Here is a 14798-nt window from a genome sequence, read left to right as displayed (position 1 = left end):
TCGTCGCTAGAAGAAGGATAACTAGACCTCTTATTTATCCTTGATCGATCATCTTCTTGAGGATATAAACCTCATTTCTCATGGAGTATTATGCCTTGGACTCGATTCGACGTAATCTCAGTTCAGGGACGGTTAACTACTCACTCGAATCAATCATACAGGTGATGTCCTTGGACACCCAATTAACTCGTTCAACCTATTTTTTATATCAAATAAACTTATTCATAGGTAATCAACAAAAAAAAAACATTTATAAACATAATTAGTAGTATACGTACCACCATCTTCTCCCATTCATTTTGTTCATTTATCTCGTACGCTGATTTTGAACTCTCTTTCGCCGCTTTCTTCAAATATCTCTGCGCCTCGGGATCCAAATTTTCCACATAAGGATGAGCCCATTCTTGATATCATTTCATTTAATTGGCATCCACTTCGGATGTCCCATGAGCAGCTTCAAGAGCTCTTCTACTCATTTGGTTTGCTGGTTGGGAACGAGCATTCCAATCTTCGACCGACAGAGCTATTGCAGTTGCATACTTCAATCTAACATCTTTGTCTTTAAATATGGAGTTGGCTACGCTCAGTGGAAAACGAGATTCTTAAGGTAAAATTTTCTGGGCAAAACCTAATTGGCGGAGCGTTCTACGAGGATCCAAAATGACGAACCCGATTGAATTAAACAAAGGTCCCGTATAGGTCGCCACATTAGAAAATACTCTATCACCAAATTCCTCATCTCCATCCGCATCAAGTTTCAAATATGGATCAAAGTTCACATCATCAGTTGTCAAAGCATCCAATTTTATCCTCATTTCGACCATTTCGTTCTCCTTATCCTTGTGTTGGGTCCCGTTAAAGGGGTATCTTCCTCCTGTAGGTTTTTCTAGAGGCCATTTTTTATCCTGAGTAGGCCTCAAGAATTTGAAATGGTCGTAAACCCATGACTACGGAACAAAAATTAATCAATTAACAGAAAAGTAAAATAAAAGTAAAATAAACCAACATTTGTTATATTAACACAAAAATATGCCTGGATAAGAGCAACACAACCCGTAATTTGTGTTATGTTCCACCTAGAAGCTTTGCAAAGATTATCCATCACACTAGAAAGGAGGGCGGTGCCCCACGAGTACCTAGGAACCTCTTTTTTTTCCGGATCGCGACTGAGAGTCTTCAACCACTGCAAAGAACAAGCATTGACCTTATTTCCTGAGAAATCTGGAAAAAAGACGGTCCCAAGAGCGTGCAACAAGTAAGCTATAGCCGTATGTCTAGCTCTTTCTTCGTCCATCACGATCTGTCCATTCCTGGTCTTACGGTCAGAATCTTCAAACTGCTCCCTCAGACGAACCAGGTTAATCTTCCTTGACTTATTAATTGTTTCATAATCTTCGCCCGCTTCTCTAATTTCCCTTTTAGCTCTGGGAGGGGCTCCATAACCAATCCCAAACTCTTCTTCCGCTTGATCTTTGCTCCATCCAAGACATTGATTAGCCAAAACATAAAGCTCTTCATAAGGTAGAGTACTGTTGAAACCCTCATACACAACCTTTACTTCAAAAGAAAGACCGTTGATTTCCTTCACATCATCTGGAGTCATAGTCATCTCTCCGAATAGGAGTTGGAAACTCATGGTTTCGAGCCAGAATCTTTCTCTAAAAGTACAAACTGTCACAAAATCATACGACTTCTACAGCGCCTCGATTCCGGACCATAACCCCAAAGCTTTTACCAAAGCTACCACATCTGGATGCTCTGGATGCTCACCCTCCAACGGCCAAAACCTTGGTTGTTGGTGCTTTAGTTTAGGAACCGCTTTATCAGGAAACTACAAATAATATAAAATTTTGGTTGTTACGATTGAATATCCACAATAAACTGAAAACAACATATATTAAATTTGATTTATTACCTTTGCGGCACAGACTCTAGTAGCCTATGATGACTCCTAACCAATCAAGACGGAACGATCTCTTGGCGAACCCCAAGGTCTCCCATTCTTCTTTTTAGGTAAAAACTCCATGGCATCAATGATGTCTCTTGCATTATCCTTTGGTGGATACTTCTTCTTTCCATCCTTCTTGTCATTCTTAGCCACTGCTTTACCTTTATCAAGAGCAGCACCACTAGAACTGCCAACTTCACTTCCATCTCCAGCAGCCACAACTACACTTGCATCTCCACCACCTACATCCACAATTACACTTTCATCTCCAACACCTCCATCTCCAACACCTCCATCTCCATCTCCAACATCCACAAATCCACTTGCATCTCCACCATCTCCATCTCCAGCAGCCACAATTGCACTTACATTCCTTGCGTTTGCACCCAATGATTTTGCATGACGAGGTTGCGGAGTCGGGTCACTACGAGGTGTTACTTCTTGTGATCTTTTCTTCTTCTTTTCTTTTCCTCTATTCAAAGCCAAAAACCCAAAGTATATAAGCAAAAACGGCTGGGATATTTTAACACAACCAAACCGTAACAACTAAAACGGCTAGGATAATTGGATAAACCAAGACGCAACAAACATAACAAATGGGAAAATTAGTAATCGATTTATCCGTAAAACAAACGTCTAGGAAACTCTAATCCGTAAAGCGAAAACGGCTGAGAAACTAAATTAGCGATCCATCCGAAATACAAATAACGGATGGGAACACCTATACGTGTATATACAACTGGTTTGATATTCAGCATATGACTATATACGGCTAGGAAATTCCAAGTCGTAATTTATAAACGGCTGGGAAACTTAATATGACGGTCAGGAACCACAGTTTCGAACAGAAGGAGCTAGACGTAACTATTACCGCTAAAAAAATTCGAACACATGAGAATATATGGCTAGGAATAACCTAGCCGTATAAAACTTATTGCGGATAGGATTTCTGAATCTCGTATGCAACGCATGTATTACGGCTGGGAGTTCAAAGATATCCCAACCGTAAATCAGACAAACGGTTGGGTGTTTAACCATATCCCAACCGTGTAACATATAAATGGATGGGAATAAAAGAGCTCCTAGCCGTAATCAGTTTCAGAAACTTTTTTTTTCAGACCTAAAATTCTCAAAACCAACAGAATAATCAGTCAAACGCTTAGATAAAGAGTGGGTTTTGAAATTCATACCTTATTGCTGTCATATCAGGACTCGCGGCGGCTGCTGCATCTCCTTCATTCATTTCTTCTTGATCTTCAGTTTCTACTTCATTTGATGAAGTTGGTTTCTCTGCTTCAGTGGGTGGTTGATTCGACGAAGATTGGACTAAATGTTCCTTAGGTTTCATGGTTTTATAGAATGAGTTTAATCGACGAAGAATTTTTTTTGAATCGACGATTAATCGTTGGAAAACGAAGAATGGAAGAAGAAAAGAAGAAAAATGAAAAAAGAATATGAGAAGAAGAAGAAGAAGAAGGAGGAGGGGGAGAATAAGAAGGAATGGGGGCTACGGTTTTTTCTTTTAATGATTTTTCCGTTTTTCAGTTTTTTTTTTTTAATTAGATTAGGAAGTTAATGAGAGGGTAGAATGGGGATAAATTAAAATTATAGAGGGTATTTTTAAACTTTTACATACATCTGATCTCCCCCTATAACATTTGGGTTTCACTTAGTATTTTAAGCCCCCAAATTCTCTCTCCCCTAAAGTCCCAACAATAGAGTCCTTTAAATATCTTAGCACGGAGAAAATGCTTTTAAGCTAGTTGTAAACTCCGCTGAATTTCTTAATCCTATAATCTCATCTATTAATAATGTGAATAATCAACTTGTGAATAGGAACTTCAATGATATTTTAAGGGATCTACTACCTACTAAATGTGTCTTAGTCGATTGTGATGGCTTCCCATGACAAAGATACTAATCTTTCCGGAAGTGCTACATTTCCCCCGCTCCCTTCCCCCATTAGATGTCCTCATTCTTAACCCTTGATCCCTGGATTGAGGTTAGAAAGGGGTCTCATTATTATTGTATTTAACCAACAAATGTTTGACACATAGGCGGGGAAAATAGTGGGGGAAGGAAGTAGGAGATGTACAACATTTTCGTAATCCGTCTGGTGTTGGACTTGTGATGTATGACTTTTCAGGTACCTTTATTGGGTGCAAACTCATTCATGGAATAGCGAGGAACGCTGAGGAGGCCAAGAGTCATGCTTTACTTGAAGCTGGAAAATGGGCGCAATCTCTGAACAAACATAGAGTCTGTCTCATCAGTGATGCAAAGCCACTAGTAGATTATTTAAACTTTAATAATAACTAGCTTTGTTGGTTTAATGGTACCATTTTAGATGAATGTCATCATTTATTTAATGGATTCAGTTAAGCTAAGGTTGAATTTCTTAAAAGGAATTTTACTATTGTATCTCATGTTGCAGCTAAATACATTAGAATTGTTAAAAACTTAGGTGAATGGCTAAATGTACCACCAAGCCTTCTTAATGTTTGAATGTAATTTTATACGTGAAAACTACTACCACACCCATTTTCAGATTTTGGACACTGTGAAACCCATAGGAGGAATTCTTCAGGCGCGCACCCATTTTCAGGGGTTAACTTTTTCTCACACCATATATTTTTGAAAACTATTTCTCCCCTTCTTCTTTTTTTTTCTTTTTTCCCGTGGCTTCCTCTCCTTCGTCTTCTCTTTTAATCAAGGAAAGGTTTTTGTTGATCAAATATGGAGTCCGTTTCATGGATTATTGAGTGAAATCAGAGAAGATTAGGAAGAAATTTAACCTAGACGATATTTGTACTCCATTTCTGAAAGCTAGGTCTAAATTTATCGGACAAGATTCAACTCGATTGAGAGAGTAATCTGATGCCATGAAGGAGAAGATGGAAGAGGTTAAGAGGATTATTGTGAGGCTAGAGAGATCCAGGAAGTTGGGTTATGGTTCAATTCGAGAAATCAGTGGTTGGATTTGCAATTTTCCGAGAAGAACAGGAAGATGATTATCAGTTGTTGATGATGAGTGAATAACGAAACTGGTGCTGCTACTGAATTTGAGATGGAAGAAAGAGGATTTGATATTGCAGAAAGAGTGGGTTTCTCTACGAGTTCAAATTGTAGCTTGTAAAGATCATTGGATATGTTACAAAGATGGCTTAGTTCTGATTCGACGTTATATGAGAAGATTCGAGAGATTGATGGAGGTTTTGGAGAATCTGAAATTGAACAAGGAATGGGGTTTTTGTTGCAGGTAATTGAGAAATGAATAGATGGGTTTTCTTTGATTTTAAATTGTAGATTTGGTAGTGTTTGTGCTGAGATGTTGTTGGAGTTAGGGGAAGAATGAACTGATTGTGGTGCTCAAATGGAGTCTGCTAGTTATGGATGCAGTGAGAGATTGTTGGTCTGCAGGTTTTTTTGACTATTAGTTTTTCCAACACACCGTAGAATCCGTATTCGATTGCACTTTCACAACATCTCAACACCATATGTATCAGATAATGGACTTGGGTGTTCAGGCTTAGTCACATATTAAAGATACTTAACGTCTCTTTTTGTCCAGTTGAAATATATATAATAGCAGTTTGGAGTGGTATTAGGTCTTTATCATCGCCCATCTGGATAAGTTTTGGATTCTTTCTTACTATTGCCTCGGCAGTTTTGACATTTCCATATAAGGCAGCTCCATGAAGTTCTGTACAATTTGCGTTATCCTTCATTTCCTGGGTTTCAGGGGTCATGAGTTTCACAAGCTCTTGTGCAAAACTCCACCGTTCATTATCTATCGCTATATGCAACGCGATTTCATCATCAAACGTAAGCAGCAGGAGACCCTTTTTTTTACAGTGTAGTACTTGTTTATTGAATTTGGTGTTAAATTTTGCACGGACTGTAAATGGTTGCCACGCACTTTTAAGGATGAATGTTTACAAACTATTAAATGAGTAGAGATGAGTGGTTTGATGAAGGAAATAATATCTACGTTATGCAGATAACTTTTTCTTAGTATTGAAACCAACAAAAAAAACAAGGTTGCATAACTTGTTATGCACCTATAATAATATCTGCATAACATGTTATACAGTCATGAAAGTGGATGCATAACCTGTTATGCATCCGGAAATATGACTGCATAATGCATTATGCATCGAGAAAATTGTTGCATAATCTTTTATGCATCGAGAAAATGGATGCATAACCTGATATGCATCATTTAAATATGGATGCATAACGCATTATGCATCAATTTTTTCTATACGAACTAAAATCAACCAAAACAATGGCTACATAACTTGTTATAAATGCATAGCTTTGTTATGCAGATACATAACTTGTTATGCAGTCGAAAAAATGGTTGCATAATTCGTTATGCATCTTTTTGGAGGCTGCATAATGAATATGCAGTCAGTTTTCGAAAATTTTCACTAAAACGATGACCACCTCCGATTTTTTCGTGAAAAACAAAAATTTGATATTGTTGTTTGTACTCGTTGCGTAGCTCTCTTTAAAAGATTTTCAACGATATAAAATTTGTAAAATTCCAAGGCGCGGATTTTTAGATATGTTATATCCAAGTTGCGTTGCCAATTATACCCCTGAAAATTTAGGATGCATAACGAGTTATCCCTGAAAAAACAGTATGCATAACACGTCATGTGGATGCATAAACCGTCATGCAGACAGGTTTGAATAATTTCGGATAATTATGGGTGTCACAGAAATATTTATGGGTGTCATGGTATCCAAAATTAATTGTGGACCTGACAATAAATTATTTTTTTTGTGGGGGTCTCCCCCTAATTTCCCCATTTTCTATTCCTTCATTGGATTATTTTTCCTAGCAAAGAGAAAACACACATAAATTTAAATCTCTATTTATAGGCTTGGAAGTAATCCCTAGTTACATATAGATGGGCCGCATAGGCATAAATCCAAGGCCCTATAACAATCTTCAAGTTATGGGTTGTGTCAACTATGGGAGTCACTCGTATAATATATGTTCTGCAGACGTTTTGGCACCTTTGCATTTCCCTGCTAATTTTGCTGTACCAGCTGCTTAGTGCGTGAGTGGTAAACCTCTAACAATGACCACTGAATACTTCAGCCAATCTTTCGCACAGTAAATTCTCATGCGGATTCCAGTTGGGCATATATCTAACTGGATTCAAAAGTTTTCCGTAACTTTACTATTAGATATTTTTGAATCAAATGCATTTAGACGAGTCAGTTGGGTTAAAAAATGAAAAGAAAAAAAAAACACCTATAAGCCATGACCCATAGAAAGGAGGTGTGAAGGTGTACTATATTACAATGTAGCTCATCCAGAGAGGTTAGATGACCATGGTACAAACAATCAAAGTTTAAACAAAAATTCTGCTTTCTTTTTTAGTTGGTTTCTATAATTTTGTTTCAGCCGTTGTAGAACTGAAAATGGTCAAGCTGACAAATTGACCACCTTAAGTACAAAATCACCCTCCTCTCTTACCACTCTTCAGGTAGTTCATCCTGATTTCCCATAATTGCTCTCCAGCTTCTTTCATATTAGGCCGGTCTCTCCGTGTAGGTGCTGCACACTGGAAAGCCAGAGAAAACATTTTCGACAAAATCTCAACGTGTACAGCTTCAGTCATTGAGGGATCCAACATCTCCACCAGTTTTCCAGCTTTGTAGTTTTTGAAAGCCTGCACATATTAGCCACTTTGGCATCAATCACTGGACTATAACCTACCTACTTCATTATGTATGGATACACATTTTAAAAAATAAAAATACAAATGGAACCATCTCAGCTATGTCGGTAGTACACTAGTACTTTCAGGAGACGAGCAGTTCCAACTAAATTTGTATGGGTATAAATTATTCACTGATGTAACCATGCATAGAGAAGGTTCATGCAATCAGAGAACACAATGCAAGATAGGGTACAAGGTCCAGCAAGCTAAACACTTGTGCATTGGAAACTTATTCATGATCATCATCTGGCTAGATTTCATTTACCTATCTGACCTTTGACTAGATACGCAATAAGGGCTGAATATCTGAGTTGTTGTTTTAGGACGTTGGACCTCTAGGAACCGCAATAAGAGCTAATTTTTGTTTGGAAATGTTCTACTCATAGTGTAGATGATCCCCAAAAAGATAATTCATCCTAAAAGACCCAACCCTCCATCCTTTGAATCAATGAGTTCTTTCACATCTAATCATTAGACGACAAGGTTACAAATTTAATTTTAGAATGAGCTAACTTCTAGTGAACTTCAACGAACAAATTGAGTATGATATTCCTCATGAAATTTCTGCCAGTGATCATCTTCAAGTTAGCTCTATGGAGAGGCAAAGATATCATCTGAACTGTACGCAGTACATACGCCAATCCACAGTCATATTCTCTCCCCTAACTGTGTCGATGATTTCAGATATCCCCTTATCTAGGACAAAGGGAAGCATAACATTTTACAAAAGTTTACTTAGGCAACATAAGGAAGAAAATGCTTACCCATCTAATTGTGATCCTTTCATCAGCAGCCCTTCTCATCTCAACTGGTCTACGTCCAGTAAGAATTTCTATGAGCAAAACTCCAAATGAAAATACATCGCTCTTGGTGGTGAGTTGATAGGTCCTCAGGTACTCAGGGTCGAGGTAGCCTGCTGTCCCTTTCACTTTTGTTGATATATGTGTTTTCTCAACCTCTTGTGGCCCAGCTCTTGCAAAGCCAAAATCAGCCACCTTAGCCTTCAAGTTTTCTGTCAGCAAGATGTTGGATGACTTCACGTCTCGATGGATTATTTCCTTTTCTGTTGAGATAGCACAATAAGGTACAATGTTAAGTTTTTACAAAATAAAACTGAGCTGAATGAGAAGAACATCGACATAAAAAATACTTAAACAGTTAAAATGATATCTACTTTTTATTTTTTTGTAGAGAAAGTTATGCAAAAAAAATTAGATAATGCTCCCTAATATTAAAATTAAAAATTCCATCAAAATAATATAAAATTAAAAGAAATACCCCAAATTTATCTACTTGAAGGAGGTCAATCTTGTACGCAGTTCAGCTATTTATCATGATTCCCTTAGACTTCAACATGATTATGGTTTTATTGTGCAAAATGGTGATCTTGTTGAACTATATAAGAAACTGAACTAACATGTATTACAACTTCACTTTAAACTTCATGCATAATGGTACAAATTAGATCATACAGATAGATATAATTGTGTATAGATATAGAAAGATAATTCTATCAATATGCGTGACCTTAAAACTTCTAATTCTATGTCCTCAAACTTGATTGGTAGACGAACAAAAATTTAAGAAAAAGGCTAGAAGAGATTTGAGTCATGCTTCACTAGATTTGTGTCCTTCAATCTTACAAACAGAAGTTGGACAGACACCCTGCACTAGACTTATTATGCCCTTTCATGGTATTCTTAAGCTAATTTGGGCTTGCTGTAGCATAAGCCACTTATGATACATGACCTAAAACTTCAATCAAACTTAAGCTAGGACTCTTATTAGTGCTGTTTACCTTAACTTAACTGTGCATTACTGCTAACCCATTAAAAATTCAACAAATTTTACAATAAGAAGTTTGACCTTCTGGCGTAACATTGCTCTTCCCATCAAAGCAATAGTAATTGAAAGAACATAATGGACACGACATGAACTACTTTCACTTAGAGATATAACTATTTATATCCCCAATAGATCATATCAGAAGTTTTAGTGTAGAGTTCACCATCAAAGATTATCATAAGAATCAGTGACTTTCAACATCTATCAAATAATTCCTCTAGAGTCTCTCTACATGAGTTCCTATAGACCATATTTGACACCTTTTTGAGTTGACTGTTTTCGGAAACAGGACTCATTATTACCATGATATTTTCATTAGATATGATAACAAAATTACCTGCATAAAGATGAAGATAGGCCAGTGCATGAGCAATATCTATGGATATTTCTAGGCGCTGATAAAAATCTAGTATTTTCCCACGCTGACCTGCAAAGCATAGATGGTAAACTATGTTGAATCATGACTATCAAAATTCAAAATGTATTTATTCCTACAGATGAACAGAACTCACCATCCAGATGCTCCCTAAGAGTACCGTTAGGGACAAACTCAGTAATTATAATGCGCTCATTCCCTTTGTCTATGTAGCCAAGTAACCTAACTAAATTTCGATGTTCAATTTTCGATAGCAATTCAACTTCACTGCTGAATTCAGCTTGTAAACTGTTAAGGTTTTCCTGTTTCAACATGAATCAGGTCATATAATATTAGTTGAAACTTGAAATCGAAGTTCTGAGAAAGATCAGGTCAAAAAACAATAAGATACTATTTCAGCCCTTAACTTAGAAGAGAACATTAGAACCATGATTCTTCAGCACACTATGGTTGCATATAAATACATTGACTTTACGAAGTATAGGAAAGAATGAGCTGCTTAACTTCACATTTAACTCTTCCTACAGTAAGTTCCAGTTCACAATTATATAGGTATTACTATTTAAGAAGGAACCTGATTCTTTGGACAAATTCTCTACTTAAATCGAAACAAGTGGTTCCTTCAAAAATTTACAACAGTGGAGCTGATATAAACAGAGAACAGTCGGGCCTTTTTCTTAGATGATCCATCTACTAGGCTGTCTGTTCTTCTGCCCACTACTGACATCACTAAGTACCAATTACCACTATGGTCCACGTTCCTACCACTAAAATTGTCTTTCTGATCTAGCAAAAAAGACCTCATTTTGGTATTATTAATTTCTTCAACATAGATAAATAGGAGAAAGATGCATCATACTACTTCTCCATCAATACCCCTGAAGCTCAAATGAGTAAGTCGCCTACATCTGGCACTTCAAATTTATCAATTTTGCCCTCTCTACAAGGACACATCTCCATTCCAAACAACAAATCCTTCCATGCTATCATGACTGTGAAATAAGAAATAATATGTTTTGGTTGCTAAAGTATTGAGGATTTCTTAATAAACAAATGTTAACATAAAATCTTGTCCAAAATGGTACCAGGACTTTCATCACTTAGATCCTTTCAGCTATTTACTAATGCAGTAGGATCAGAAGGGAATAATAAGGTCAATTGATAACCTGCAAGTACAACAGAATACAAGGCCAGACTTGTGGCTTGCTGAATGTGTGACAGTCACCAAGCCGAAGTTGCTTAGATTCTATAGTCCTGTAGTAGAATATCTCTGAACAATCAGAGAAGAAAATGCCAAAGGAAATTTCGTTCCTGTTTTACAGAAAAACTGACCACTGCCACAGCACCCATCCTGTACTGTGATTTATTGAGGATGCATTCAAATTCAAGGAGGTGTCCTTTACTCTACGCCACTAAGTATGGAGTCTGATATGCAATACTATAACATGAATTCAAGCTAATAAGGGAACATGGTAAGCATTCTTAAGATACATCGTAATGTCGGCGCTTCCATCCTTTATACTACGAGTGCAGTTGCACCCTAGAAATTTTCCAGCTAGAAAACCGAAGCGTAAACTAGAAAGAGGGAGAAAGTTTTCTATAGTTATCTTTTAATGCAATTTGGATTTACCAAAAAAAAAGGGGGGGAACTGGCACCTGCTCCAGGTTTTGGCAAATCTTGACCATCTAAGAATCCTATCTCTATTTCCAGTAAAAAAGGAAAAGGATTAAAACTATGACAGCTCTTCTACCAACTTACTCTAGCACACAATATTTCGAAATTTTTTCACATGTCCCAACCTCCTACTACGTGTAGTACTTCTTCCTTGATATCCTTAACGATGCCTTTTTAGCTTTTACCAGTTTTAATGCAAGGGGGATTAATAAGAAGTGTGATTGTTTCTTAACATTTTCGGCATCAGAAAAGATGGTTATGAAAAATGTCACATTTCAAGTTGACATGTGTGTATTGACTGCACTGCTGGTTTAAAGAACTTTCAATCCATATATTGATTTTGTTAAACCTACTCTTAAAACGGTTGGAGATTTGAAGGTCTAGCATATCAAACATTATCTTATGTTAAACTAGCAGCGGTTTCCACTAGATACAGAAAACTTAAGAATACCAAAATCTAGCAATAAAGAGGAAGACAACAAGCACTTATCATGTAACAGGTAAATACCTTCTTTGCACGTTTAACAGCAACAACTGGACCATCTTGTAACTGAGCCCTATAGACAGTTCCAAATCCTCCTTCACCTACCAGTAGAGATGGGGAAAAGTTTTGTGTAGCTTTTATTATCTGACTCATGCTTAGGTGTACAGATCCAATTTCACTCGATTTGGGTGACATTGAGAATCGAGAAGGACTAGGTGGCACTTTAAATGGGCTGGCTGGCATGCGAACTGGGCTTCCTGGTAGTTTTTCAGAAGAAGTACTTCCTTCCAGTGAGGATGTTGAATCTAGTGCCACATCAGATAAAAAAGAAGAATTACATTAGAGAACAGAAGAATCTGAATTGGTGTAAGTTGAGTTGAATCGCATGAAACCAACCAAAATATGCAAAAGAAGTGTAACCTAGTAGTGGTTAAAGATCATATAAAAAGATGCAATGGAATTTCGAACATGAAAACATCTGAGATTTATGCAGAGAGTGTAGCTGACAATAATAAAGAGGGAGACACAAAAATGAGATTTGTTCCAAATAGATTTACGTCTTTTAAACAGTCAAAAGAAAAACTCCAAAAAAAACATTTTCACAATTAATTTCTAAACAAAACCAACCCAAACACTGAAAGTTTTGCCATCAGTGTTTACACTAAAAATATATCCATTAGCTTCAGAAGCCACTCCAGTAAAATATCAGATGCGTTCTTGGCTAATACAGAAATAAGAAATAAGACTACTGACATTAATTTTTGTTATCATATCCTGGTAGAAAGCTCATTTCCTGATGAAAGTAATGTGCCTATACAATGTCCTACTATAAGGTGAATCAGCTCCAGAGTCAAACAGTATTATATAACAACTTACGTACTCCCTATGTTCTATCGGACAGTAAAACCAATACTGCATACAACACAAAAGCAATACTGTAAAGGGGGAAAATTAGCAATTTCGACTCACTGGTACTATGGTCTTTGGTTAGGCCGACTTCAGATATGTCCTTCTTTCTTGAGCGAAAGCATGGACAAATAAAACTGCAACACAGAAGGAACATCCCAGCTACTGCCATCCCTACTGTTTTGGTGGTCAACAAAGTATTTCCACTATGCTTTTCTTCGGCTGATGTTTTCTTTTGATCGGCCTGATTAGCTGCGGCTATGTCTCTTGTTGATTCCAACAAGAACTTTCTCCTACCCTTTTGAGGCAGACCTCCTGCCAACACAGACACAAAGATACATTCACTATATGATCAACCAGATTACCACCTCAAAAAATGATGCAACTATAAAATCCAAAACAATGAATTAATGAAATCGACACTGTAATTCTAACTCAACTAGTCATCTAATACACATTACAAAACACTAAAATATTGTACTTCATATTCATAGCAACCTTAGAACAATCACACTCAAATACTCAAAAAAACCAATAGAAATATATACCTGATGGAATTTTGAAGTCACAATGCTTCCTTCCAGCTCCTCCTCCTCCCGGTTCTTCCCCGGAGATGCTATCAAATAAAATCACAGTTTGATAGCAGTATTCAAGAGCTTTGCAGAAAGACTCCTTTCCTACTTTGTTCCCATTAATGTAAAACACGTCTTCTTGGTCTGAAGACCTCGAATATGTAAATTTACTAGCAATGCAATCTTTTGTCCACCCATTTACAAAAGGATTCAATAATAACTGAATAACTAAAACACAGAGAAAGACCAATACAACTACACCCATCTGAAAAAAATCCCAATTTTAAGGTTTATCTGCTTCAATCATTACAAGAAATACAGTAGCCGGCCATTTCCATCTCAAACTTGACTAAATTCTATTCTATCCCAATAAATCACACATACAGCAGAACCAAATCATTTCTCAGTGTAAAATTCGGGGCTAAAATCCATTAGACAGAAAAAAAAATGGAACCCTAATGAGAAGAAGGGGAATAGCAAATTTCTTCCCGGTTAGTGGCGGCTGACCAGGTGGAGCATAGTTGAGGAGGAAAGTAAAAGATTGAAAAGTCATTGAAACAGAGATGAACCTTCAAACAAGGCAGGAGAGAGAAAAAGAGAGACTCACTGGACAGCAAAGTTAGCTGATGTAACACTTCACCGTCTTATTGCACATTAAACGGGACTACATGTCTTTATGGGTGCCATCTTTTAAAAGAACGCTTTTTTTGGGATTTTTTTTTTCCTGCATAAAACTGCTGACATTTTTATTTTATTTATTTTTAACTAAAAAGTTTACAACTTGGAAAGACTGTTTTTGATTTTTTGGTAAGAAATTGGTCAGAATCCTAACAACAAGCTGAGCTTCCACACGACTTTAGATAAGACATTATGATTTAAATTTTAATCACTCTTTATCCAAATATTTACGTACCCTTTTTGATTAATTTTGTATAATAATTAGTTGAATGATTAAGTTAAATTAATTAGTGATTAGGGAGGTTAAATTAATAAATTGGTTTTTTATAAGAAGAATGAGAAGATGGAAAAAAGACTTTTTTTCTGAGATGGGTAAAAATGAGTTGAGTGATTCGAGACTTCGAGTGATGATAACTCCTCTGAATCAGAACCTTCATCTCTCCTAAACCTAGAGTATTCTTTAATATTGGTTGGATTGGCCAAAACTTTCCTAAATTTGAAAAGAAATTAAGTAGATTTCGGACTGGGTTGCACGGACGCTTCGTTTTTTGAGTCGTGTCCGCGTCCGACTCA

General features: G+C 36.8%; 1 protein-coding gene across 1 annotated transcript; it reads right to left on the bottom strand.

Annotated features, from left to right (window-relative positions):
• Window positions 1-7189: 7189 nt before the first annotated feature.
• LOC113348955 (calmodulin-binding receptor-like cytoplasmic kinase 3) lies at window positions 7190-14184 on the bottom strand. Its single transcript, XM_026592869.1, has 7 exons — window positions 13524-14184; window positions 13039-13290; window positions 12094-12374; window positions 10047-10212; window positions 9872-9961; window positions 8454-8752; window positions 7190-7638 (listed from the first exon to the last, which is right to left on the bottom strand). Exons 1-7 carry the CDS (start codon window positions 13810-13812, stop codon window positions 7426-7428), a joined length of 1590 nt encoding a protein of 529 aa, XP_026448654.1. The 5' UTR covers window positions 13813-14184; the 3' UTR covers window positions 7190-7425.
• Window positions 14185-14798: the final 614 nt, after the last annotated feature.

The sequence above is a fragment of the Papaver somniferum genome, chromosome 2 (assembly GCF_003573695.1).
Source record: "Papaver somniferum cultivar HN1 chromosome 2, ASM357369v1, whole genome shotgun sequence".
In the NCBI taxonomy this organism is placed as follows: Eukaryota; Viridiplantae; Streptophyta; class Magnoliopsida; order Ranunculales; family Papaveraceae; genus Papaver; species Papaver somniferum.
Note: the sequence above shows the minus strand (reverse complement) of the source record. Positions and strands in the feature narration are given on the sequence as shown.

What these genes read in the sequence shown, in the direction of transcription:
- LOC113348955 (XM_026592869.1), bottom strand. Translation starts at nt 13,812, where the DNA reads ATGGGTGTAGTTGTATTGGTCTTTCTCTGTGTTTTAGTTATTCAGTTA. An exon ending in CTGTTAAACGTGCAAAGAAG is followed by an intron (nt 10,213 to 12,093) that starts GTATTTACCTGT and finishes ATGTTGAAACAG; the next exon opens with GAAAACCTTAACAGTTTACA. An exon ending in TCTTAGGGAGCATCTGGATG is followed by an intron (nt 9,962 to 10,046) that starts GTGAGTTCTGTT and finishes TATGCTTTGCAG; the next exon opens with GTCAGCGTGGGAAAATACTA.